Source organism: Scomber japonicus, chromosome 17 (genome assembly GCF_027409825.1).
Source record: "Scomber japonicus isolate fScoJap1 chromosome 17, fScoJap1.pri, whole genome shotgun sequence".
In the NCBI taxonomy this organism is placed as follows: Eukaryota; Metazoa; Chordata; class Actinopteri; order Scombriformes; family Scombridae; genus Scomber; species Scomber japonicus.
The window spans coordinates 7,332,578-7,360,114 of NC_070594.1; the positions used below are offsets into that span (position 1 = coordinate 7,332,578).

Genomic DNA, 27,537 nt, shown 5'->3' on the forward strand with positions numbered 1-27,537 from the left:
AGAAAAAGAAAGAAAGAAAGAAAAGAAAGAAAGAAAGAAAGAAAGAAAAGAGAAGCACAACAAAAGAGACACACAAAAGATAACAAGACAAAGTAAGAATGGGAAATGGAAAGACAGACAGACAGGGAGAGACAGAGACAGCAACAAAAAAAAAAAAAAAAAAGAAAAGAAAGAAAAATATTGGAAAGAAGGAGACAGAAGGTGAGAGTGAGAGAGAGAAAGACAGTATGAGTCAGTCTTCCCTTTCGCTCCTAACCTTCCAGGCCTCGCTCGCTCTCAGCTGGGTTACATTCCTGTCCGGGTCTTGCTGTTTCTCATCTTTACCTCTCAGCCTGTGTGGCAGACTGCTGCTGGGTCCTCTCTCTCTCTCCCCTCTCTCCTCTCCTCTCTCTCTCTCATCTCTCTCTCTCTCTCTCTCTCTCTCTCTCTCTCTCTCTCCTCTCTCTCTCTCTCTCTCTCTCTCTCTCTCTCTCTCTCTCTCTCTGTCTCTCTCTCTCTCTCTCTCTCTGTCTCTCTCTCTCTCTCTCTCTGACTGTGACTGTAAAATCCTCCGTCTGCTGACACACACTGCTCAGCTAACACTACACAGATACATCCACCAAACATCCACCATGATGCAATAATGTGTTTCAAAGGCACGCTTGCTTTTTTTTTTTTACAGCGATGTTATTTTAGTGTCATTTTTCTTTTCTTTTTTTGCAGAGTGACAAACAGACCATATAACAGAAGCTCTTGTCTTGTATCTTAACTACACACGGCCACATGGATGCTCTGCTATAGCTCATTTTAACCCTTGTGTCTTCCTCCCGGGTCAAATTGACCCCATCTGTTTTGAATGTTCCTTGTTTCTTCCTCCTTCCTTCTTTCCTTCCTTCTGTCCTTCTTTCCTCCCTCCCTCTTCTCTCTTTCCTTCCTTCCCTCCCACCTACCTTCTTCCTTCCTTCCCACCCTCCTTCCTTCCCCCCCTTTTTCTTCCCTCCCACCTACCTTCCTTCCTTCCCTCCCTCCCTCCTTCCTTCTTTCCTCCCTCCTTCCCTCCTTCCTTCTTTCCTCCCTCCCTCCTTCCTCCCTCCCTCCTTTCCTTCCTTCCCTCCCTCCCTTCCTTCCTTCCCTCCCTCCTTTCCTTCCTCCTTCTTCTTCCTAACCTCCTTCCTTGACTCGAGGACGACAGGAGGGTTAAGAGTCACAATCATGTAACATTTCCCTTGCACCTGTCCAGCTGACCATCTGCAAGCAAAATTTAAAGGTGCAAAAAACACACATGCCAACAAATGTGTGAACACGTCTTTTCATGCAGACACTAAATAACAGAACCCTCCGCATGTCAGCTGGCCTTCACACAGACTGTTTTTGTAGCATTTTCTAGCAGTCAATCAAATTAGATAACATCTGACAGCTCGTCATAACTCATACCTCATAACAGTTTCCTAAAACATTTCCTATAATAACGATCTGTATCTAGATGCCTCAAAATAAACTGCTATGGGGAAATTTATACTAAAAATCTGATTTATACAAGTACAATATTAGCAATGCATCCACTTTTAAGTCAACTTCTCTCTCTTTCTCCCTCTAATTGCCAGTTAACCCTCCTGTTGTCCTCAAGTCAAGGAAGGAAGGAAGGAAGGGGGGAAGAAGGAAGGACAGGAGTAAGGAAGGAGGGAGGAAAGAAGGAAGGAAGGATAGGAGTAAGAAAGGAGGGAGGAAGGAAGGTATGAGGGAGGGAAGGAAAGAAAGAAGGACAGAAGAAAGAAGGGAGGGATGAAAGGAAAGGAAGGAAAGGAGGGAGGAAAGGAAGGAAGGAAGGAAGGGAAGGAAAGGTAAGGAGGGAGGAAAGGAAAGGAGGAAGGGGAGGACGAAGGAAGGAAAGAAAGGAAGGAAGGAAGGGAGGACAAAGGAAAGAAAGGAAGGAAGGTAGGAGGGAGGAAGGAAGGAAGGAGAGAGAGGAAAGAAAGGAAGGAAAGAAGGAACAGTCAAAACAGACGGGGTCAATTTGACCCGGGGAGGACGACACGAAGGTTAAAATAGTAAGAAATCTTTCAAAAAATCAAAGCTAACCATTTTAGCATTAAAAGCTAACGAATTCTTAATCAATAATAGTCGCAGCCCTCTACCATCATCAACCATATGTGCAGTTTTTTCAATGCAACGAGTGATTAAAACCAACTTTGTCGGGTGCAATCACTTTCATCTTCCCTCTTCAAACAATACAGTTAAACTACGGAGGGGGGCGGGGGCGGGGGCGGGGGGGGGGGGGGGGGGGGGTTATTTACAACTGGTATGAACATGATCACTACAGTATGTTCCTGATCTGATGAAAGTTGTAGCGCCTGTGCCACAAACCCCAGAGGCCCGTTTCCACTAAGCATGTGTTAAAGCCGAGATGAAAGATAAAACTCTATTGTAGTAAATGTCTGTTAACTTTAAGATGATGTTGATCTTAGTAATTAACTTGGAAGGTGGAAACCGCTACCACACAATCTATAGGTATGAATTAAGACTGAGGTTGTAAAAATGTTCCTTTAACCTTCCTGCCGTCTGTTTTGACTGTTACTTCTTTCCTTCCTTACCTCCTTCCTCCCTCCCTCCTTCTTTCCTTCCTTCCTTCCTTCCTTCCTTCCTTTCCTTCCTCCCTCCTTCTGTCTTGCTCTCTGCCTCCCTCCTTCATTCCTTCCTCCCTCCTTCTTTCCTTCCTTCCTTGCTTTCCTTCTTTCCTTCCTTCCTCCTTCTGTCCTCCCTCCCTCTTTCCTTCCTTCCTTCCTTCCTTCCTCCCTCCTTTCCTTCCTTCATTCCTCCCTCCTTTCCTTCCTTCTCCCTCCTTTCCTTCCTTCCTTCCTCCCTCCTTTCCTTCCTTCCTTCCTTCCTTCCTCCCTCCTTTCCTTCCTCCTTTCCTTCCTTCTTTCCTTCCTCCCTCCTTTCCTTCATTCCTTCCTCCCTCCTTTCCTTCCTTCATTCCTCCCTCCTTTCCTTCCTTCTCCCTCCCTCCTTTCCTTCCTTCCTCCCTCCCTACTTTCCTTCCTTCCTCCCTCCTTTCCTTCATTCCTCCCTCCTTTCCTTCCTTCCTTCCTCCCCTTCTTCCTTCCTCCCTCTCATCCTTCCTTGACTCGAGGACAACAGGAGGGTTAAAATCTCTAAAACACTAACAGTAAACCAATATGAAAACTGTGCGGCTTCCTCTCTCGTCCTCCTGACCCAACATCTCTCCACTCTTGCTCTCTCAGTGTTTATTAGTCCTCTCCAGCAACAATAAGCCCCGACTCTTGAAGTATTGAAAGAAGGATCACTTGTAGCGTTTTGGACTCGTATTAAATGTTTGTTTAAAAAAAGCCCTTTGGATGATTTGGTCGTCCTCCAGGGTTTGATCACAGCACCTCAAACGTTAGCGGTGGGGGTTTTGAACAATTGCTTAAGCTTGATGGATGAGCGTGTAACAGCTACGTGTCAAAGCTGACATTGAAGTAATATCGAGCTTTTAAATGGATGGACTGTTTATTCTACTTCTCTAGATTTAACGGTGAAGACAGATGTGGAGATGACCTGATATGTGGTTTTATTTACTGTATCTTTAGTTGACAGTGCGTAACTAAAAGCCCTTAAATACATCATCAAGTCAGTGAAAGGGTTGCCAAGTCTTAATGTGTTAAGACACCGGATACTTAAACACAATTTCAATGGAGCGGTATCTTAATTTAATTTGTTTCGCAACCAAAGATAATCATCTGTGTGCTGTGAAATCAAAATGTTTTTTTGTATTAACGTTGAAGGAAATCACAAAGAATTAGCGCCTGACATTTTTTTGCCTCTTTTAGTGCATTGTTTTGTCTTTACGTCACATTTAATATATGGCTCGGTGCTCAATGCTCCCATCAACTTCATTTCCAGCAGCATCAGGAAGCTGTTTTCAGTAAAGCTCTGATAAACCAGATGTACACTACCTGCCAGGAACCGAAAAAGCTGGCAGACACAGTTAACAAGGAGTTAATGAAGAAACATCTAGCAGCTACTGAGACAAATATTTATCTGAAGAGTGTGTGGAGACCAAAACAGAGGTAAAAGAGAGTAAAAATTGGACGTCAAAGCACCAAGAGGACAGAAAGATATCTCCAAATAAATGCTAATGTTCCTCTGTGTCTGCCATATGTGGAAATAGGACATTGTTTATTAGCATTTACCCTGCAGATACTATACTGAACCAAACATTGCTCTGAAGAGTTGGTAGAGACCAAAACAGAGGTAAAAGAGAGTGAAAATTGGACTTCAAAGCACCAAGAGGACAGAAACATCTCTCCAAATAAATGCTAATGTTCCTCTGTGTCTTCTATATAGGACATTGTTTATTAGCATTTACCCTGCAGATACTGAGCCCAATATTGCTCTGAAGAGTGTGTGGAGACCAAAACAGAGGTAAAAGAGAGTGAAAATTGGACTTCAAAGCACCAAGTGGACAGAAACGTATCTCCAAATAAATGCTAATGTTCCTCTGTGTCTGCCATATGTGGAAATAGGACATTGTTTATTAGCATTAACCCTGCAGATGGTGGTGGTTGATGTTTTTCTGCCAACTGGTGAGCAAAAGTCAATAACTTTTACCAAAATATGGCGGACTTACCTTCTAGCGTGGTGCCTTGTCCCTGCAGAGGGTCGCCCACACCGGATATGTATCGTGCGCTGACCGAGATGTCGTAATCGGTGCCCGGCTGCAGGTTCTTCAGGAGGGTCGCCGTGTTGTCACCCTTCACCGATACTTCCTTTCTGGGGCCGCCGGCGGAGGGTTTGTATGCCACACGATACTGGAGGACGTTACCCGGTGCTGGATCCCAGGAGACCTTCATGGAAGACACGGTCTCGTCGAAAACCTTCAGGTCAGTAGGGGAACCCTTGGCTGAAAAATGGCGGGAAAAAAAGGCGGGAAAAAGGTCAGAAAACGAAGCCAGCCATGGAGCTAGAATCTGATGATAATGACTTTTTAAAGGTTTTTGGTTTCTTGCTCAAGAAATTAAAGGTTTATTAACGTTATAATTCTGATATTATAGTTACTATAATGTTTTTTTAATCATGAGAGAACAAATATTTTATGATCACTAGAAAACAAAACATGAGAATATCAAATTAGTGAAGACAAACATATTTTTCTGCTTGTTTTTCACTCCCAATTTTTATGGCTGCTTGTAATTATTAACTACAATAAAATAGACCCAACCATAATTTACTGATTATTGACTTCGGATTGTCTGTAAAATGTCAACAAATAGCAAAAATAATGCACATCTCACGTTCTGAGTAGGTAAGATGATGCTATCAAATAACTTGTATCTGTCTAAAAATCAATACAAAACAATGAAAAGCAACAAATCCTCTAAGTGAGAAGTGCCAATTTTGGTATTTTTTGGTACATAAATAAATTGGAGTCATAACATTTGTCCACAATTGATGATTATTTTTTCAAATTCACCCACGGACCACCTGTTCTACTTTCATGGACCAATAGGTACCGACAGACGGTTGAGAAAACAATGGTTAAGCAAGGCTCGTGGCCTAATAATTATTCATCACGTCCTTGACTGGATGAAAAATTGGATGAGAAACAGTTCCTGAGGTATCCTTGACCAAGACAATGAACTCCCAGTTGAAGCTGCCCAGTGGCTGACAGTATAAAACTATTTATTTTGGGCAGCTACCAGGATGTGAATAATAGTGGGAGACTTTAAATGTGAAGTAGAGCCTGTTCACACAATTCCCCTTTGAAAAAATAATTGTTAAAATAAAGGGATGACTCATGTGCCCTGTTTTAACTCCCTGGAGTTAACGCCTACTGCTGAATTCATACTTTTGTTGCCTGACTGATGAAAATGTCAGGGATTTGGGTCAAATGCCCTCATTTTTTTAATCCGAATAATAGTCAGAACAAATGAAAAAAGCAGGTTGAAATGTTTCCAAGTGGCTGCTGTAACCATGTATTATGAGCTTTTGTCCCAACACAGGACTCAGTGGAAAAGACTGCAACCAAAAGGGCAAATCATGCAAAACCTCAGGGCGCTTCATTGATTCATAGTTTTGAGATAAAGTCATGGCACAGTAAACATTGTAATGGGAACAATACTGTTAGCCATACAAGGAGGAGACGGGGGGTGGGGGGGTCGGGAGAAAAACATAAATCCATCTGAGGGGCAGCTGTGTGTTTCATGTCAAAGAGGTGCAAGCTGGGATTAATCCTGTCTCTTTTTATAAACTGAAAGAAAAAGAAATTCACCTCAGACGACAAGCAGCTGCACCATCTAAAAAGGAGCTGGAAGGAGCGGGAGGTGAACAGTAAACTCAGAAGTGGTATGAATTGCCGTTGCCGCGGTAACGAGGAATATAATTTGTTTGTTTCCAGCTGTGTTTCTAGCTTTTCAGACTCAAGGTTGATAATTATAAGTGTTTCCGGATGATACGTAATCCACTGCTGGAAGGTTCTCCATGAGATAATCTCCCTTCAAGAATTAATCGAAGATCACACAAGTCTGGGAATGTCCCTCTCTCTCAAGAGTGTTGAAGTTAACAACTCGTGAGGGGGGGGGGGGGGGGGGGTCTCTCCTACTTTCTTCTTGTTTATCACCTCTGGGTACATCTCGACCCGCTTCTATTTCCCAGCTTCTGTCTGTTTTTCATTCCTTTCCCTGTGAGGCAGGACAGATCTGACGAGGGGCTCGATGGGTGGCAGGTTGTACTAACACTGCAGGGTTAAGAGTTCACTTTCCACTGGGGTCAAAAATGTGTAGACTCCTGACACTCCCAGGAATTTTTTTTTTTTTTTGGAAATAAAAGTAAATGCCAAAAGTAAGACAAAGGCTTAAAAAAAAACTCTCACAGTGGACAAATACAGTCACTGAAAATGTCAAAATAAAGTTTGAACTTATTTCCATTGTGGCCTTTAATGACGCAGAAAGACAGAAAGACAGCTTGGACCGAGATTGTTGCCAAATCTTTGTGATTTAAAGGTGTAATAAGTTCTTTTATGGTTTTTACTATCCCATGGCACAAACAAAATGATCATAAGACATCGTCAGGCACCTGCTGTGGAACAGAACCAGTGACTCAATGATTACTTAAGCAGCTACTCAGATTTCTGGACTTCAGAACTTGATTCCAAAATCAGTCTTGGACCAAAGACTCTCCACCTTTTGGAGCTTCAAACACTCCTGTAGTTTAAGTCATAAAAGCATCTGTTGATCACAATCTGCAAACCATTTGATCTCTTGGAAAGTTTTACATTTTAGAACATGCTTCACGTGTACTGAAACACTTTTTATGTCATAAAGAAATTACGTGAATTTATTTATTCTTTGCAAAAATTCTCAAACAGTAGATGCAATAAATTAAATTTGTTTAGTTTCTCAGCTCCATTGAAGGCTCTTTCTCATAACTCCAAGGCCTCTAATCTTCCAGACACATCTAACGAGACGTTGTGGTTTAACAAGCAGCCGACCTACAGCATTTAGACTTACGACAAAATCGGGTGATTCTTGAATCTATCTTATGAGTGAGACGCTAGCAGCTAAGAAAAACTAGTTTGGAGTCACAAAGAGGTGCAATGAAGAAACATATCCACCTCCTCCCACTTCCAGCCCCCACATCAAGCTAACAAGTCTTGGACCTGCCTGTCCGCCAAATGTAAAATGAGACGAAACAGATATCAACCTTCCATCCAACTCCTGATAAAACTGCAAACAAGCCAACCCACAAAATGTCAAAATAAGAGGGGGTTACTGCAATTAGTAATGATACTGGTATAAATACTTTACACTGCTCATAAGTCCTGTTTTCTGTCCACTATTGTTTATATTTTGGCAAATCTGCTACCATGTGAAGTCATGAAAACGTCATCAGTGTTCATTAGAGATAGATTTACTATCATTGGAGAGAAGAAAAAGGACATTTCCAGTGCTAAGAAATGCCCTCTTATTATTTCAAACTGCATAATTATGTTGTCTAAAAGCTTCAATCACCTTCTTTGGTGGTGCCGTCAATCTGGCGCGGCTCCCCAGAGCTGGACTCGTATTCAGGAGTGACGGTGACGCGGTAGGTGGTTTGAGGCTGAAGATTAGGCAGTACAATCGTCGTATCGGAACCAGCAGTGGTCGTCTCCCGCCGCAATCTCTCATCACCATCAGGTTCATAGGTCAAGCGGTAGCGAGTGACAGGTCCTGGAGCTGGTTGCCATGTCACCCTGAAGCTCTCTGTCGTCTCTTCAGATACTTTCAGGTTGCGCACTGGGCCTTGTTCTGCAACAAATATGAATGAGTTAGGGCGTTACTGCTCCCATGTGGGTCCCACTAGCCCCATTAAAAAAACATTTAAATGTGGAGTCCTGAATTTACCTTCTATCGTGGTCTCATAGCCCCTCACAGGCAAGCTGTCTGAACCGTCTGTGCTGTCGTATTGAGCGTAAATGTTGACTTCGTAGCGGGTGACCGGGATGAGGCCGGGGAGGACGGCAGTAAGGGTGTTTCCAGGAACAGACATGGACACAAAATGTGCGTCGCTGTCATCTGCAGGCTTGAATTTAACCAAGAAGGACTCAACACTGGTGGAGTCTATCTCCCAGGTGGCTCTGAAGCTTCGGGAGCCCACTTCTGAAAAGGTCAGGGCCTTAGGTTGGACCAGTCCTGGAGAAAACAGAGAGCGAAAAACGTTAAAAGTTGATTTTAATCAAACTAAACTAAATACCCTGCCATGTGAAATATATTACAGTTAGTATTTTTAATTCTTAAAATCTGTCACACACACATGAGACCTGCCAACTACTGCTAGTTAATAATATACAGAAGCACCATGTTTTAACTTTTTCTTCAGTTAACATCAAATATCACCCCTCAAATAAAATTAAAACAAGTTACAACATGCCAAAAAACCAAAAAAAAAAAAACCTTATATAACTTTAATAAAATAACAAACTTGCAGCCCCAACAACCCCACCAATCACAACAGATAACAGTATTACACTTGTCTAGTGTGTATGAGCATCTCCCATCCTCAGAAAATGGTCTTCTTAGGAGTCCCAATAAGTCAGTTAAGGTCAGCATAACCCTGACTCAGTAATACAACAATGTCAGAAACTTATCTTTTAATATTTGTCTCCAGAGCGATAAGGATGGTATCTTTCCAAAACCAAAAACACCACAGCAGAATTGTAAGGATCAGATGAAACTATGTGTTTGTCTCATTGAACGTTAGCTTGAAATGCTGGTAGCCAGGCTAACAAGCTACGGTCTTAACCTAGCATTACCTCCAAAGCCAAACAGTATTAGCTTCATTATTATGTGGAGTTAACAGGTTATGTTCGCCAGTCTTGGATGCAGCTCTGATCTTTATTAGATTTAGAGAAGTTTACACTCGAGCAAACCGAAGCCAAACTTGTAATTTGAGAAAAAAACAATACATTAGCCAAACTCATAGGATTGTACTCGCGTTCAAAGACTTTTCACTTTTAATTTAAACATATTATTTGAAATATACAAACAATAAAACAAATATAACCTCCAACAGCCTAATCTCTGACAGATATGTAATATTTTGCCAATTCGCTGAGCTAATTAGCTGGCTAGCTAGATCCAATCTGATCAATTTGGTAGTTGCAACATTTTAAACAACAAAACTGCCAATTAGATTTGTTTTTCCTACTTCTGCCTGAAATCAAAAACCTATTGTTTCAATAACAACTATGAATTTGTGTGAGACGTGAACATTTAACAGGTGTTTAGGCAGTAACCAAAGAGAGCAGGGCTAAGCAAATAACATACAGCTAAGCCCACTTTTAGCTATTTACCTTTCCTAAAAATGTCCAACCTTCATTACCACACAATGGTGTTTTCTAATTAATATTAAAAGGTAGATAGCAGAAAAATCCATTTAACAGATGATGCTAATCGAGCTGAGTTTACACTGTAGAAAAAAAAACAAGACTTTCCCTCAAAATAAGAAAATGAAGGATCAAGGGGGGCCTGACCTAAATGCCATTTAATCAAGCTGTTTGATCAAGCAGCTCAATCATTCATCAGCCACATAAGGAGGGCGGCTGCTGTGAAATGGCCCAGTGTGGGAGCTCATTGGGCTGTTACGTTGGGTAGAAGCTGTGACCATGCTGCTCATTCAGGCTCCTGTACATTTCACTTTGTTGACATAAAATCATTATTATATAACAATTATATAAGCAGCCATCAAAGCTTGTGTGAGTCACATTCAGCGCTGGCAGACTTGGAAGCTCTCTTTGGCAAAGTACCACAGAGTGATTAATATTTGGTTTTAAGTAAAGCAGCATTTGCAAGCAACTCTTGCTCTTTAAACTTGACTACCAGATGGTCAGGGGCAACTAATTATTTCAGTACAAAGAATGCATTCAAAAGTCAAATTTTGTTTACAGCTTTGAAACGGACAACACACCTTACAGTGAATATTGTCCTGATGTGATGAGTCACCTGGTGCTCCAACCAGGTTTAAACGAATGGTAAGAAATCTCTGCTACAACTATTTGACCTAGTTCAAATATTTCCACATGCAGGAACTCTCACTGCCCTTGAAAGATCAAAAGGTGGACATGTGTTTAACACATTGAAGCAAAAAGAGGGCTCAGCTGAAAAAGACATGCTTGGAAAAGTGACATGAAAGTAATTGTATTCATATGTCTGACTGTTGGTACTACTCTGTGGTCAGCTCCTCTATGAACAGTGGTAGAGTTACATCTGACTGCTATTTTGATCACAACAAATGATCCACATTACAGTGATTTACTGCTAGTTATACAACATGTGTTTAAATGAAAAATCTAAACTCTGTCAAATTAATTTGCTGAGCATTGGAAGTGGTGAAAATTATTCATCACAGCTGATAGTTTGATGTATTATTTTTTATTATTAAAGAACTGTTTCACCCAACTACAGTGGGTGACATTATGCTGAAGAAATCGTAGCTCCTTAATGAATAAAGACGAGCAAGATAAACAGGATGCCACTGCGCTTTTGAAACTAAATAGTTCAAATTAGTAATAATATTTTATGATATCATGACTAAATGCAATAACTTTTAGATGTGTGTGATTGCTTAACCAAGCGTAGACTAAAAGAGTAAAAATAATTACTACTAATAACAACCTGAAACAGCCACGCTGACTATTTGATACTAGATGGTTTGTTCATGCTAAACTAGCTCATTTCACTGATTCAACAAAGCTAGCATGCTACATATTAACAAGAAACTTAGCAAACTACTACCAACCCTAAACAGCCATCAATCGTATAATCTTCGTTCGCCTAACACAGTTTTTGTCTCTAGTCGTAGTCATAATGCCGCAGAATCTGCTATGTAGACATATCAACACAACTAATAAATCTGCTGTCCATAGGCAGTCGCTGAGGTATATTAAACTTGTAAACGTAAATACTAAACTGAATGAAACCATTCAAACCAGAAGCCGACTGAACTGATGACAATCAGAAACAATGCCATAACATCACAACGCTACTGCTTAGTATAACAACTAAATTAACAAACCACATAATGACCACAATCAAATCAGAAAGTGATTCATAAATTCCACATCTACAGCTTAAGACAGAGTCCACTCTGAGCTAAAATAGGTGGATAATATTAGGCTACTCCGTGGAAACATACAACATACACCACAAAACATGGTTATTTATGACAAGTGACGATAGAAGCCTAAATCTGCTGAAATTACAGTTGTTTTTCTTACGTTCAGCAAAATCTGGTTTCTTTATTAACTCAAACTCTAACAATATGACAAGTATCAGAACCAGAATTTGGTAAGAACCACAATCAATCAAATCTAAATGGTACCCAACCCTAAAACAACAGTAGACCTGAACACACAAGGGGCCAAATAAAGCACACTATCATCTGCATAGAAAATCAAAGCTATGTTACTCACGTCTCTGCTGAATATTGCGCAGTTCCTGCTCGATCCTCAAGCAGATGGACTGTGTGAGTTCTTTGGAAATTCTCTGGAAAGCATCAAAGTCCTCCACGGTGTACACATGGGTCTCTGCAGGCTCATTGGCAATGGCCTCAAGCTCAGTTCGTACAGCATCCTTAACACCAACTGCAAAAATCTCCACATCAGCTTTCTTCAATTTGCTGGCCGGGTCATGGAAGGCATCTGAAGACTTCCCGTCAGTGATGAGGATGGTAACACGGGGAACGTTAGTACGTGCCCCCTTGGAGGACTGAAAGATCTTGTCCCTCACATAGGTCATGGCCCTGCCAGTGTTGGTAGAGCCACCTCGGTACGGGAAAGTCCTCACAGCTTTGACCACAGCGTTCAAGTCATGGTGAGTGTTCAGGTAGAACTCGGGATGGGGGTCCCTGCTGTACTGGACCAAGCTGATCTGGACCTTGTCTATTCCGATGTCGAAGGTGTTCACCAGCACCTCCAAGAAAGCTCTTACTTTAGCAAAGTTAGCCAGACCAATACTGTATGAACCGTCAACCAGGAGGACGACATCAGCTTGAACATCCACCCCAAGAGAACATTCTAGGTTGGAAAAGCAAAAGGTACAATACCAAGGTTAATTAATGGTAGAAAAAATATGTTCAAAGAATGATCACTGTAGACTTCGACCTCGATGAGATGTATTTGTTGGCAAACTAAAGACTAGTTGTGATTAAAAAAAGTTTTAGTAGTATTAAACAATTCAAGATGGTTGTATGATTGCAGAGTTAGACATAGAAAGGTTATAATACAATGTGCATGGCCTATAGTGGACTATATCAACTTAAGGAAATGAGATTGATATCAAACTCATGTGTCTGTTCTAAGTATGGGACTAAAGCTGGGAAACAATTATCTTAGTTTAGCATAAATACTGCAATCAGGGGGAAACAGTTGGCCTGAACCTTACTAACCGGTCACGGTCTGTCTTAATTGTTTAAAACTGATTGATTTGGAAAGTTTTTTTCGTACTCACCAAGTGATAGTTTAACTGGTTCAGTCTTCTGCATGGCTACGACAGGCTCGCTGGGCAGCAGGCCCTTCAGTGCAAACAGACTGATCTGGTACTGAGTGTCTGGAGAAAGGTCTTTGACCACCACCGAGTTCTGGTTTGCCCCCACGTACAGCTCCTGCCGTTTCATGCCGGTCATCATGGGGATAAACTGCAGCTTGTATCCTGAAACGTCGCCGATGGAGGAGTCCCAGGTAAGCCGCATGGACTTTGAGGCTGCCTCCAGGACTTGGAGGTTAGAGGCTGGCTCAACGGCTACAAACACCAGAGACACAATCAGAATTAATTGCTATGTCAAATTTTCATGAACTACTCTATAACAAAGAAAGACAGATGACACACATGATATGACAGACATTATAAAACAGTGCATATTTTATATTGATACCACTCACATATCTGCTCAATAAATATGAAACGGTATGAAACGGAAGGCAGAAGATGCTTAGCTTAACTCAGCATTAAGACTAGAAATGAGGGAAAACAGCTATCCTGGTCTGTTCAAAGGTTTATTTACTTATTAAACAAATTATATATAATATGTTAAATGGTGACCTTAGCAGATGCTGGCAGCCTACCTTCCGACAGAGCCAGGTTAGCTTTTTCCCTGTTTTAAGTCATTATGCTAAGCCAAGCTAACAGATTGCTGGCTATAGCTTCATATTTAACGTACAGACATCAAGTGGTATTAATCTGATTATTTAAGTATTGTTTTAAGATCATGTGATGAGGACAGTGGAAGCTAGCAAAGTGTTTTATTATAAACTGAGACAATTTATGAAAGTAGTTTTTACCACATCTCACCTTCTTCTCCGCTGACGAGTGTGTTGAGTTGATCGTCCACACTAGCGCACACTTGGGTGATGAGCTCTTTTTGTACAGTCTTGATCGTGTCGAAGTTGGCGACTTTATAGATGTGACTTCTGTAAGGTGCGGAGGCCATAAGCTTCATCTCATCTTCATCGGCCTTTTGGATCCCTGAAACAGACCAAGGAAAATTAAAAAACTAAACAAACAAAAGGCATTGTATATGCTCTGTACCTGAAAACAAGGACAATGGGTCGTTGCCTGCCAAATTTAGGAACGTGTATCCATTCTGGACTTAAAGGCAAAACCAGTCAATTCATTGAGGTGCTTGTAAAGTCACTGGCATCATGTTGGGATCACTACGTCAGAGGTAATGGCTGTATTTGCTCCTGGTCTGTAAATACTTGATGAAATAAGCAATCTATAAACACGTGAAGTGAAGCATTTTGTTTTCCACGTTTGCGTGTTAAAAGTTTTCCAGCTGGATTCACCACCAACGGACAACAAAAAATACCAAGCCTCAACCTATTTTGTTCTGCTCTGGCTGGAAAGTGTGACAGCATGGGCAGTAAATATGACACTGGTTGGATTTAAGACTGGAGAGTTTTACAATCCTATATTCTTTTTAACACTTTGACACTCTTACCGAAGCTGCGAGTCTCTACGAAATACAGTTAATTCAAAGTACATCTCAGCAAGTGTCAAATGGTGTTAAATGGTACTTTTAATCCAATACAGCAGTAAACTACAATATTATTAGTATTTGACACTTCAGGGAGAAATTTTGTACTTTTTATTCCCCAAATTCAGATTTTTACATTCATAAGATGATGATGATGAACATATAAGATTATAAAATATTTCATCCTTCCTCGTTTGTTTATTTCTTTTGTAATGTAATTTTGGCTGCTTCCTTCTTATTTCCTTGCTTTTTCTTTCATTTACTTGTCCTTCACCTCTTTCCTTCTGTTTTTCTTTCCCTCCTCTCTTTCATCAACCAATTTGATGGCATGAAATAAAACAACACTCTTCTGTCCATCATAATTTAGTAGATTTTACTTTCCCTTTAACATAACACATTTCTTCTGTAGTGAGTAACTATGCACAGTACATTTAGTAAAGTACTGTATTTAAGTTAAATTATGAGGTACTTGTACTTGGCATGGGTGTTTTATAATGTGCAGATATGAAGCTTGTTTATGTTCTTATGTTCAAGAAATGGAAAACGTATAGTATTTCTCTGAGCAATTTGGTATCAGTTACCTCTTTTCATCCACAGTAGATGATGAGTTGTTAGTATTTAACCACCAGGCCTCTTAACGCCATGGCAACAGCATACCTCTGTTTCTCCATCCTAAGTTCATGGAAACTCTGACAGTGCTGCCTCAGCATAAACATACATAAAACTTGCTATCACTCGCTTGTAATGTTAATGATATAGGAATTTAACCGTTTTTTTCTGGTGTTACGTCATCCCGGGCTGCTTTTGTTACTAACGACAGTTAAACGCATTAAGTACGGATGGAAAATGTAAGATGTGGAATGTAATAAACTTGTTCTGGCTACGTACCGAGGACAAAGATCTCCACCCCCCTGTTCCTGAGCTGCTTGGCGTAAGTCTCCACTGGATCCTCAGATTTGCCATCTGTGATGATCACCAGCACTTTGGGAAAACCCTTCCTGGCACCGGCTGCCTCGGTGAAAGTGTTTTTCAAGAGGTAGTCGAGGGCGTCGCCTGGAGCAACAAGAAAGACAGATTTTACTCAAGCGGGATTAAATAAAGCACAGTCAGAAGGTTTCTGCTCACATACTGTTGGTTTTATTAATTAAAGCTGCTGAATGAGAAGGAGAAATTAGCACAAAATATTAACAATTATGTAAAATTATAGGAAAAGTAGATTTGATATAGGAAAACTGCACTCAATATTCATTCAGCTAAGTTCATTTCATGTGTAATTTCCTTTTTAAAAAACGTTTTCGGTGTTATGCAATTACAATAAACTAATAGAATAAAGTAAAATAATAACACTAATACTAAATCCAGTGAAATACATGAATCAAAAGTGTATGAATCAAACATTAAAGGACATTATTAACAGCGTACCTGTCATGGTGTTGCCTCCTTTGTACGGCAGTGAACCGATGGCACGCAGCAGCGCCGGTCGCGTCAGGTGATCCTTCATGTTGAACTCTGTCCGGGTGTCGCTGCTGTACTGTACCACGCCCACACGGGTCCTTTCCTCTCCGATATGAAAGGCTCCGGCCACCGATGAGATAAAGGTGCGGATGAATTTAAAGTTCGGCCTGCCCACGCTCCATGAGCCGTCCACCAAGAACACCACGTCAGCGATGGCACCCGTGGAGCATTCTGGGAATAAAAAGGGAGGAGGGAAGAAAGTTTGAACAACTCTCAAATATACAACACTCTTAAATATAGAAAAATAGAAATATCATAACAATGAAAGAGCGTGAAAGCATATATAACTCACTTTAAGACCCAACATTCCTCCATAAACACGCACTTTGTAACTTTGGAAAAACTACTCTTTAATGGGAAGAAAACTTGAGCAGAATCAGACTCTAGGTGGGCGGCTATCTGCTTTGACCGCTTGGATTGACGTCCTATTAACAGGTTTTACTCTCTTAATTCCTAAAACATCGACTTTTGCCAGTTTTGCCCCAAAGTAACTCTTGGTTTTGACCTCATTATTTCATGCACTTTTGGATTCTTCTCATTGTTTAGTCCTCTGACTGTACTGCTGTTAGTAGAAGTACAGTACTCTCCTGCACTGCCCTGCTTTCTTTCTTGGAGCCTCCTCGTGACTCTCATGAAAAGAAGGAAAAATCAGCACAAGCTCGTCATCATCTGCAGAACCGAGCCAGGCAGCAGCAGCAGCGCTCTTGTAAATCAGCATCTGTAATGGTTTCCACTTCTCTCAGCACTTAAGGGCTGGGCTCCTCTCAGCTCAGCTCCCTTAGCTCCAACAGCAGCCTCATTCCCCACCTACGACCCCCGCACTGAGCATGTGCAGCTTCTACCATATTGGCATAATTGGCCGGCAGGGGACCAAACAGATGACAGAATACTTCAGAGATTTATGGGGGCCTCATTTTGATTATTGCTATACAATGGGGTGTTGTGTGGTAGGAGCCTCCCTTCGCTGCTGAGCTCACGCTTGATGGATGACGCCCAAGAAAAAAAGTTTGAGAACAAAACGTGGAAAAGTCGAGGAGGTATAGCGGCGATTTGAATGATTGCGGCTGATTATCTTTGCAGGAAGTAAAATCCCGTCATTACATTTTGATTTAAAACAAACGAACAAAAGGACTTACTGACTGAGTCTGAAGCGTCTGGTTTCTTGGAAGTTCCTCTCGAGCTGCCACTTGACTCGACTGGAAAAAACACAATAAAGTTATGTTATTATGAAAGTTAGGGACAATGTATCCTCAAAAGAAACATCTCTTCTTTTTAATGTCATGTTTTGAACCATTTTCTGCCAGTAACTGTCCCTGTTTCTCTTCAAGAAATGGAAGACTTCTCAAACTGGAACAAAACTTGCCTTTTGTTTCCATACATGAGATTTATTCTCTCATCGGAGGGTTTGTTGTGCAACATATCTTCCTCGTTGATGATCCTGACATGCAAAACTAGCTCCTAAATAATGATAATAACAGGCTGATGTCATTGTTTCTGACAGATATCCAAGAAATCTCCAAAGTGGTGAGAGTTTTTAAGATCTTTGCTGTATTACAGGCATACCCATCAATCTGCTGCCTTGTTGATTAATGAAAACCTCACGCACTGCTTGAAATATGGGTCACTACTCATCTAGCCATCCGTATGTAATGTCAAATTAGACTGTAATCTTCACTGTTTATCTGCCAAATCCTTCTACTGCAGTAACGACTCATTTTCTGTGCAGTTTACCATCGGAAACCATTGTCTCCATATGCCACTTTCACCTACTAAATGTGTTTGGCTTGTAATCCCTTAAAATGAAATAAACTAGTTATGATCCTTTAATTTGGACAAGAATTGTGAGCAGTTCAATCCTTTGAAAGATTGTTAAAGCTCCTAAAGAGGTGAAAATAGCCAAGATTTCTCATGAAAAAAGCTAAAAAACTTGAAAAGGTAAGAAATAGTTATCTATATTTTGTGTCTGGTTTTAAATTATTGCAGTGAGTCGTGAAGCAAATTACACACTGTAGATAATAAAGCTCCTTACTTACTGTCTAAATAACCTACTCTAATACTCTGTCTCCCCAAAAGTTTATCCAAAAAAAATCAACGACTGCTTTAAAGCTTCCAAAAAGAAGGAAAATCAATAGACTTGACGTTTAAGTTTCATTCTTGGACTTGGAAACAGCAGATCCATTAAGAAGCAGTTCTGGAGTTTTTGATCATATTGCATGATCTTCAACAAGCAAATTAAGTTTGTCCAATTATCATGGAAATGTAGATGTTCAAATTTTCCATGTTGTTGACCCATTTTTTTGGTTAACATATAATATAACAGAAATCTGGCGATGGCTCTGTTTAAATTTGTGTTAAATTGGACTGGTTGAGTTTAAAATGATAATAAAATAATAGATTTTCCTGTCTCTATAGCGACAAACAGCAGAAAAATGGGCTTTAAATTAGACATCATCTAACCACTATTCTGTCTCAGGGGGTTAAATAATAGTGTGGATGGCTTTCTACTCTCTCAACACAGTCAAGGCTGATTGCTTTAGATCAGTGGCAAAATTTGCAAAAGCCGACCACAACATGAACATTTTGTGTAGATTTTTCTGTGTGGATCATTCTTATCCTGAGCTGTACTGTACTTGTCAAAATATGAAGTCTTGGAAAAATGCTCAATTCAGGAGCAGAAAAATATCAGAATCAAATGTCCGTGTTGAGGCTCATGTCGGAGGTGGTGTTTTTTTATTGAACGGCATTTCACTGCCAAGAGTTCTTATTATTTTGTCCACTCTCTCTCTCTCTGAATGAGACCTTCAGCTGTTCTATCATCCAGTTTAGTTTTTAGACTGGAGCAGGTCGAGGTGTCTTCCTGCCAAAACTGACCAGCTGCAGACAAATTTTACTAGCATTTGGTCGACTGTCTGGTGCTAATTAACGCATAAACACACACACACACACTGAGGGACACGATGACTCACTTGTGATCTGGCCGGAGATGGGCAGACTCTCCGCTGATCCGGCGTATGCAGTTATCGTTACGGCATAATCCACATCTGGACTCAAGTCTGAGATGGAGGTCTTAGTCGCAGACGCAGGCAGATTAAATTCTTTTGTTGGTTCATCTACAAGAATGCACAAAGTCAGAGGGAAGCCATTAGGAAACTATTGCATTACTTCATTTCTCCAAGAGTCAAAACAGGGCCTCAGAAAAACCTGATTCCAACTGTTGACCTGAGGACTGAAAGAGACGTGTAAGAAACAACAGTATGATTTAATGAAAACTTTCCGCATTTCTTTGAACCAAAACATATTATTTTAACCTTGAAATTCCTCCAATTCCTCCATTAAATCAGGAGTAATTATTCCTTAAAATGCCTTATTTTCAAATATTAAGGGTTAATATCAGGCGGATTAAAGCTATTAATTTATTTATTAATTCACGGGGGTTTAAATGTCTTTTACGCAGGTTAATTAGATAATTATATCACCCTCAAAGTTTCATTATATTAAAGGCTTTTTTATTATCTTATTATTTGCTTTCTAATGACGGAAGACATATGTTGGTGTAGTTTAGCATGAAGATTTGGTAGCAGGGGAAAACAGCTAGCATGTCAAAAGTTAGCAAATAAATCTAACTTAATTAACATGTACAAATATGTACACACAAGAAATATGCAAGTTTTAGCTAAACTAGTATTCTTTACCTTAAGAGTATGATGGAAATATCCGATTAAGCTAATCTGACCAACATTATTACAACCACTCCTCAATCAAAACGAGTTCTGCCAGTTAGCTTATTCAGTTAGCTTATCCAGTTAGCTTATTCAGTTAACTGACAATAAATAGCATTACACCTTGCAGCTTGTGTAATAATAATAATAATAATAATGATAAGGGACAACTAATCTCTTCATATGAACTAGTTTGTTTTAAGTTGAATATGCTAAATAAACCAAACACTTTATAATTATTAGCTTAAGTTTGAACTTACAAACAGCTGATGCTAACCGGGTCTTGGCCTTTTCACGTTGAAGAATGAAAAGGTAGTAAAATGTAATCTTGAATTTAAGCCAGGTTATATAACTGTATGTAATTAAATGTGGCGTGGAGTGACTAGCTAACCATAACCATCAAACAGTATAAAACCACATTTCACCGTTAGCTTAAAGGTAGCTAGCAGAGCGATTTCTTCTTTGGTGGTCGATTTTAGCTGGAAAAAACTTTGTTTAAACTTACTTAAGAATGTAGTTGAGGTCAAATTTATTACTTCTTCCCAATACAACAAAGCAATCATGTCAGTGTCTTATTAGAGTTACAGTATAAGATTCCCCCTTGTAATTAAGGTTCACGCCAACTTCCAAGTCATAATTACGACTATTCTGAGAGCTCAGATATATGCAACTTGACGCTTCGTAATATAGACGCGCCAGAAAATCAAGCAACTGACACAGAAGACAACAGTCGTCCAAATTTCTCAGTTGAAAGCCAATATTGCGAATCCAAATGAAATATGGTCTAAATGTGAATGTTTAATCAACGTTCTCGAGTAATCAATCATTTAACCTGTTTTTTATCATCTTTGAACAAAACTGTTTCTTAAATGTCTTCTCAACAGGAAAATACTAATTGGGTAGTCCATCATTCATACAGATGAAACCCAAAATTTGACGGTTATATTAAGTTGTTACGTGCACAGTATTTTTAATCCTTATTTGGCCGACTCTGATGATGGGAACTCCTACAAGTCGTAAATGTTATAATATCTACAATATTTCTCATCCGTCCCATATGACATGAACGTGGCATAAAACTCAGCCAACATATTCCATTACACTTGGAAGTACATCGCATTACTGAAGATGCTCCAATTTCACTTTGTTTTCACTTTTAATAATTTGGTTTCCAACTTTATTGGCACGAAGGCGCCTAGACCGAACCTCGAAAAGTCTACCAAACCACAAGGTCCACAATATTATGTTGACATTTACCTTTAGCCATACAGCTGAGCTTCAGAAAGGTCACCGTTTGTATCTTTAACGTCTAGGGTGATTTTTCAGCTTTAATAAAATTAAATTGAAGTAATCTAAGTTAAGTGTTGAGGTAGCTTATTTCAAAACCATCTAAGCCGTTAAGTGAACGCTGGTGGATGTGACATCTACACTCCTGAGTTAAACCAACACTGACAATTTTCCATGGGAGTGTTAGTTGAATTGGCAGCTGACGATTACACTTATCCAAACATAATGTTTTTCCTTTTTTCCCTCCGCTTTTATCATTAGAGCTCCGGGAGCCAAACATGTGTCTGCAGAAATCTTCATATAATTGCAGTGATTGTTGAGTCTTGCCGGGCGGAGTGATGAGTTGGAGATTTTATGGCACTCGTAATGTTATGGGCTCGGCAGGACAGAACTCGCAGGTTTTAATGAGCACCCACCTGTGTCTGAGGTCACTTGTATTCTGTAGCCCTGTATCCTCGACTGTGGTCTGGTCCAGATCATTTGCACTGTGTTTTCATTTAAAATCTTAAACCTCAAATCTGACGGAGGGTCAACTGTGAAGAGAAAATGAAAGCACAGTTAATCCTGAGGCTTTAGGAGGTGAGTGTATTACATTGCTGATAATGGATGGATTATTCTCAACAGTCAACACTTCCAGGGTGAAGTTAGACAAGTTCACTGTTGGTGCAATCAACACAAGACAAAACCAAACTACAGATGTGAGGAAAGCCATTTTGTGGGGGGAAAAAAATGACCTCCGTTTGAGCTCGTGTGGCCAATAGCCACAGTCAACAACTCAAGCAAACAACAAACTGAGACAACAAACACAACAAAACAACACAACACTACCTTCCTACAGTTTAGGACATTCAAGAAGGAAAAACAAACAGGGCGGGAAGATTAATTGTGGTTGTGACCATGTTTGTGGAAGAAAAGAAAAGTCTATTTGAATTTATAAGCAACTAAATACACACTTAACCACTACTGAAAACTTGCAAACATTTACAATTTACCACTGAATATGTAGGAGCATTAGAGGGTTTGAATTCCCCTCAATTAAGTTTTAGTTCTAATTTTTGTGCTTTAAAACATTAGATATCTTCCAGATTCACTTTTTTAAAAAGATTGTATTGCTATTTCTGAGACTGAACTAGTCGTCTTAAATCTTAAGAAGACGAATCTAAAAAAAACAAGTTGCTCATATTGGATTGGTGACACCAAAATTGAGGATAGCAAACTCAAAATTGGACATCTGGACTACTGAGGATAATCAATCTTTATGGAACTGATTAAACCTCTGTCCAATCAGGTTTGTTCGCTCTGTCCCAAAAAAATCTACTTTACTGGAAATTTTTAAGCCTAATATGGAAAGTCGTATCTGAGCAACTTAATTTCAGTTTCTGACAATTTCATTTACTTTCTGAATTTTAAAAATAAATAAATAAATCACTAGCTGGAATTTCAGTGAACATAGATTCAATCAGATGGTTTTCAAAATAAAACAACAAACAAAAATGCTATAAATTTAAGGGGCATTTAAATTTCATTGGTAGATACATTTCAAATTCAGGTAGTTAGTTGCTTGTAAAATCATAAAAGTATTGGGCATTTCTTTACTTCCATACTGGTGACTCTGCCTGATAACCAGCAGGATATTAAAGTTTCCCACCCTGCTAACAAACTACAACATGGACCGGCTGACGTCCAGCAGGCGGTCCATGACCTCAATCCAACTCCAGTGACGTTGAATTGACAAAAACACACAAAACTGATCATATTGTGCTTTATTGATTATACAATGGATAAAGATCTAATTGATCGCTTTCACCATCTCCATTGCAAACCTCATAAAAGAATACACCGCATCACTGAAGACACGTGTACGTCTTTTTTGTGGTCACGTTTCCCAAAAATCTGCACCAGAGGTTCTTAAAGTGTTTTATCTCCAGACCCCAAGTGTTTTTTTCTTTTTCTCTTTTAGCAGAAATTTTCAAATTAAAACACCCAGATTTTTTTTTTTTTTTTTTTTGAGGATCTGGATCATAATTTAAGAACCGCTGGTCTTTGTAACGTAAACCAACAAAACATGATAAAAGTGCACACAGGATAAAATGTTCAGATGGTGATCTCTGACATGGAGGGTCATGCATGTGTACATGAAAAGTTGTTAGCAACAACTTGGGGGCAACGAACAAAAAAGTTTCCATGTACACGAAGGGTCCACAGGTTATGTTTTTATCTTTAATATTTTAAAATGATATTCTTCAGGTTGGCGTTGGAAATCTAGATTAAACACGAACGCAGATAAAATGAATATCTAGCTTGCTATAATGATATAATACACAGATGTTTATGTAATCTTAATAAGTGTAAATAGCTTTTCAATTCATACGATTTAAAGTAACTTCATTATGCGATCAGTTAAAGTCTGTAACTAGCAGCCTAGCTCTGAATGAGCTCCACGCTTTCAGGTGTAACTAACGAACAATGTGTTTCTCCAGCAAGAAAGGACAACCTGAAAGTATGTAATGATAAAAAAAACATTACATTAAATTTGGGGGGTGAGGTTTAGTTTAAAGGGGGGAAGATGGGCAGAGATAAAATGGCCTGCATTGAAATCTCAAACTAGAAGAAATTAGCTGTAGCTCTAAATTTGGCTTTGATGCCAGATTCCAGTAATACCAGAATAAATGATCATTACACTGAATTAAACATTAAATATTTCATTCTGCTATTCTCTGTCTTTATAACTGTAGATAACAAAAATCATATTATGTGTTCACAATCCAGAATGAAAAAGACAGTTTATCTCCTCTTTGTTAATAATAGATGTAGAATGAGACAACTCCATCTTCTCTTTGGTATTCATCCATCTAACAAGATAACTAGACTTAGTAATGCCAGTATCAATAAAATAAGTATTTATCCAGAGTACTGGATGTTTTTTGAGTTTATGAGACGTTTCTTTCTTTATGAATCTATCCAAAGTCTTTAAACAAACTTCCACTTGCCTAAATGAAACATTATGTAACATTGATGGTGGAAACTATGCGTCCAAATCTTAATCTTTTCATGCTGGAGGAACGTTTACTTCACATATTCGCAGCAAGTAATCTGAGCTCTGAGAGTTTGTAGGTTTACTGATTTCATGAAACTTTGCAGCTGCACAGATTCTCCGGAAGAACTGTGGAAAACGCAAATTACCCGAAGATACATAAAATAGATAAATCATATCAGAGATAATCTAGCTAGAGTTTAAAGACACACTCTCTCTCTCTCTCTATCTCTCTCTCTCTCTATACGCCTTTATTTCATTCTAGACCACCAACCAGTTTAGTGTTGGAGTGAAGAATATCATTATAAAATATTGTCGTGAAGCCGAGACTCATGTCCAGTTGACCTGTTCAAGGCTTGACCGGGAAGATTACAGGACGGCAAAAATGGAGGAACTACTACCAACCTGATGAGTCAATTCACGGGGCTGCGAGGGGGAGATGCTTCTGTTTCCAAACGGCCCAAAAAATAAAACCCCCAACATCTCATCTCATCCATCACACAGTCAAACACACACACACACGCGCACACACACACACACACACACACACACACACACACACCATCCACACTTCTCACATTCAGACTTTTTCTCTCCCATCTGCTTTTATTTGCAACTTCTGTCACTTAAAATTGTGACAGCTTGGAGACGAGCCCTCGCTGTCTCGCTGTGTCCGGAGTCTTTTTTTTTTTTTTTTCTCTCTCTCTCTCTTCAAGGTGTTTCAAGGTTTCGAGCCTTTCAATCTGGCCCTGACATGTCAAACTATTCCAAACGGTAGAATATATACGACCCCCGTTAAGATCTGGTGACCTGTGGAGAGGCAGCGAGGGCCCCAGCTGGGACGTTAAAGGAGGAGGAATGGGAATGGGGAGGGCGGGGGGGGGGGGCAAGGGGGGTCACAGGAGGTCATCAGAAACTCTCCTGGAAGCAGAGAAGAGAAGGATTCTCCCTCTATGATCCAATCAAATTTTACTGCACTCTCTCCTCTTTTTTTTTTTTTTTTTGTTATATTTTGTTGAGAGAATATCCAGAGGCACAGAGGAGCAGATTTTCTCCTCTCCTAACCTCTAAAATCTTTGGAAAATAATGTGAAACTCATATTTTGTCTTTCCGTTCCATCAGGAGAAAGGACGTAGGGAGGAAACTTGGCCACGCGCCGTCTGGGTTTTTTCTTCTCTTTCTTTCTCCTCTTTCTTTTTTTTTAACAGGAGTAATGTAGGCTACAGTATAGATAATAGGAGAGTTTGAGCAAGGGCGACTCCTGGTGGAAAAAAGATGAAACTACATCTGTCTAGAGGAGGAAAAGTTGTCCTACTTATCCAACAGATGGGCATTTATTACAGCTCTACAGCCTCACATGGGATGCAGTAGCGGCTAAAATATGTGCTTTTTAATCGTTACGTTTACTTAAATATAACTTTTAAGATAAATTACTTCTCTTTCTAGACTGACATAAGTGAATTTGTGGCATAAAAGAAGCAACAAACTGTTTAAAGTGCATTACTTTTAGAGAGAAAAGCACAATAATTGAGCTTTTCTAACAAAAGTGGTTGCACCTGGAGACCAGATTGTATCATACTTTTAAGTTGCAGCCACATCACAGCTTTGAGCAAGTGACATTCATCTCTTAATCCACTTCTTCTTTTTTTTTTAAACTGCTACTGGTTTTGGAAAAAACTATCCATAAATTCAAACCAGATATTTGAAGCGGAGACTGGTTTTCTCCTAGAAAGGAAGTCATGAATTATTAGAGTTGCGGGTGGGGGGAGGGGGTGAGGGGGATCAAACGTTGAAGGGAGGCTGAAAAGGCAAATTATCAGTTAAATAAATCATTTCACAAACACACACATTGCTTTCTCTATGTGATTTTTTTTATTCAGACTAAATATGCAGCTACACATTGCAGGCAGAAGAAAAAGACAGAGGTGAGAGGAGTTGAAGTCAGATGTGTTGGATCAAAGTGAGAGGAGAAAGAGGAGGAGGGGGAGGGGTGGGGGGAGAATGGGAGGAGGATGAGGAGGAAAAGGAGGAGGAGGAGCGGCTTTACCTTGGTCCTGGTCCTGGGCCTGAGAGGAGGACAGCAGCAGTGCCAGGAAGGCAGCCGCCGCCAGAGACAGACTGCTCTTCATCTTCAGCTCCTCTGGCTCAGCAGTACATGAATGAAGCTGCGAGAGGAACGAAGAAGGCGTTTAAGACCTTCAACATCAGCTCCGGCAACCCCGCAGCATCCTCGGGGGCTTTAAAACCATTATTCTACCTCAGTGAGCTCAATCACCTGCCACATGTACAACTAGTATCATTTAAATCTGAAGCCACAATCACATAAATGCGTAAAAGTCGCCAGAAAACGCAGATTTCCCGGCAGGAATATATAATATGTCCTCTTTCCACTATTCCTACAGGCATCAAACTTGCTCCCCATGTAGCCATTAAAACATTTAACGACTTTACACGTTAGTTTTAACAGATAAAGTCACATAAAACACAACTAAACTTCTTTTCATACACAATAAAGCCGTTTTCATATCATGGCAAACTTTTTAGAATAAAGGCGCACAAAAGTGAATCTGTCTCCTCTCCTCTAGATGTAGTTTTCCTTTTTCTATCACTGCTTCAATTTCTATCAGAGCATGCACACTGCAAAACGTCTAATCCAGTCTGGAATATCTTTGTTGATCACATATAATCTCTAGAACTGACAAAAAGTCTTTCCACCGTTCAGAATAAGCGAGCATCAAGAGCTGGCGCTGTGCGCAATTACGCACTGAAACACCAAGAAATAGTCCAATCTTCTGTCGAATTATCCCGAATAAAATGTGATTTCGACTTGTATAGCAGAGATTAATTTAGACTAGTAACAGCATAGCCTCTAAAATTGCAATAAGTTCATTTATCTTTACTTCATGATATCACTCAAAAACTCAAATAATTCACCTAAAACTGCGAAAAATCAAAAACACCATGCAGGACTGACCTAGAAGAAACTGTTGAAATTCTTTTGGTTGATTCAAAAAAAAAATGAGAAAGAGAAAAAAAAATGGTTTAAGCCTTTGTTGTAGAACCCCAGCCTGAGAAAAGGGAGAGTGAGGTGGTCCGGTGTTGAAGTCAGAGAGCTCCGCGGGTTTTTGGTTCCCTGACGCGTCGGCGAGCCTCTTTCCAAGTGGGAAGAGTCTCCACACAATCTGCTACTTAACAGGGGGGCTGCTCCCAGCTCTGCCTGCCCCGCCGCGAGCTCTTACGACATCCAGCCGGGCCAAAAAGTGATGTGTAACCTCTGAAAGTGCTGGAAGACACACAGACGTGGACGCGCACGAACACACACATTCGGAAACTTTTACATAGTTTTCTGCATTCCTTTCCGGTGATGGAGGGCTTCTGTGCGTCTCGGCCGCAAGGAGACAGCAGTGCAGATCTGCTTTTCGGGAAAGAAGGAGGGGGGCTAAGAGGGGGGGGATCAGTGGAGAGAAGCTGTCAGAGGCTTTTACCCCCTTTCTC

General features: G+C 40.1%; 1 protein-coding gene across 1 annotated transcript in view; it reads right to left on the reverse strand.

Moving 5' to 3' along the window:
- The window catches only part of col12a1b (collagen, type XII, alpha 1b), a 214,510-nt gene extending 188,318 nt beyond the window's left edge, over window positions 1–26,192 (reverse strand). The window contains exons 1-12 of the mRNA XM_053337464.1: window positions 26,090–26,192; window positions 21,425–21,541; window positions 18,947–19,112; window positions 17,143–17,198; window positions 15,910–16,173; window positions 15,376–15,540; window positions 13,803–13,976; window positions 12,963–13,253; window positions 11,927–12,529; window positions 8,361–8,648; window positions 7,989–8,264; window positions 4,610–4,882 (exon numbers count right to left, since the gene is read on the reverse strand). Of these exons, the coding sequence (XP_053193439.1) occupies window positions 4,610–4,882; window positions 7,989–8,264; window positions 8,361–8,648; window positions 11,927–12,529; window positions 12,963–13,253; window positions 13,803–13,976; window positions 15,376–15,540; window positions 15,910–16,173; window positions 17,143–17,198; window positions 18,947–19,112; window positions 21,425–21,541; window positions 26,090–26,171 (2,755 nt within the window). The 5' untranslated portion in view covers window positions 26,172–26,192. The remainder of the gene's footprint in view (window positions 1–4,609; window positions 4,883–7,988; window positions 8,265–8,360; window positions 8,649–11,926; window positions 12,530–12,962; window positions 13,254–13,802; window positions 13,977–15,375; window positions 15,541–15,909; window positions 16,174–17,142; window positions 17,199–18,946; window positions 19,113–21,424; window positions 21,542–26,089) is intronic.
- Window positions 26,193–27,537: the final 1,345 nt, after the last annotated feature.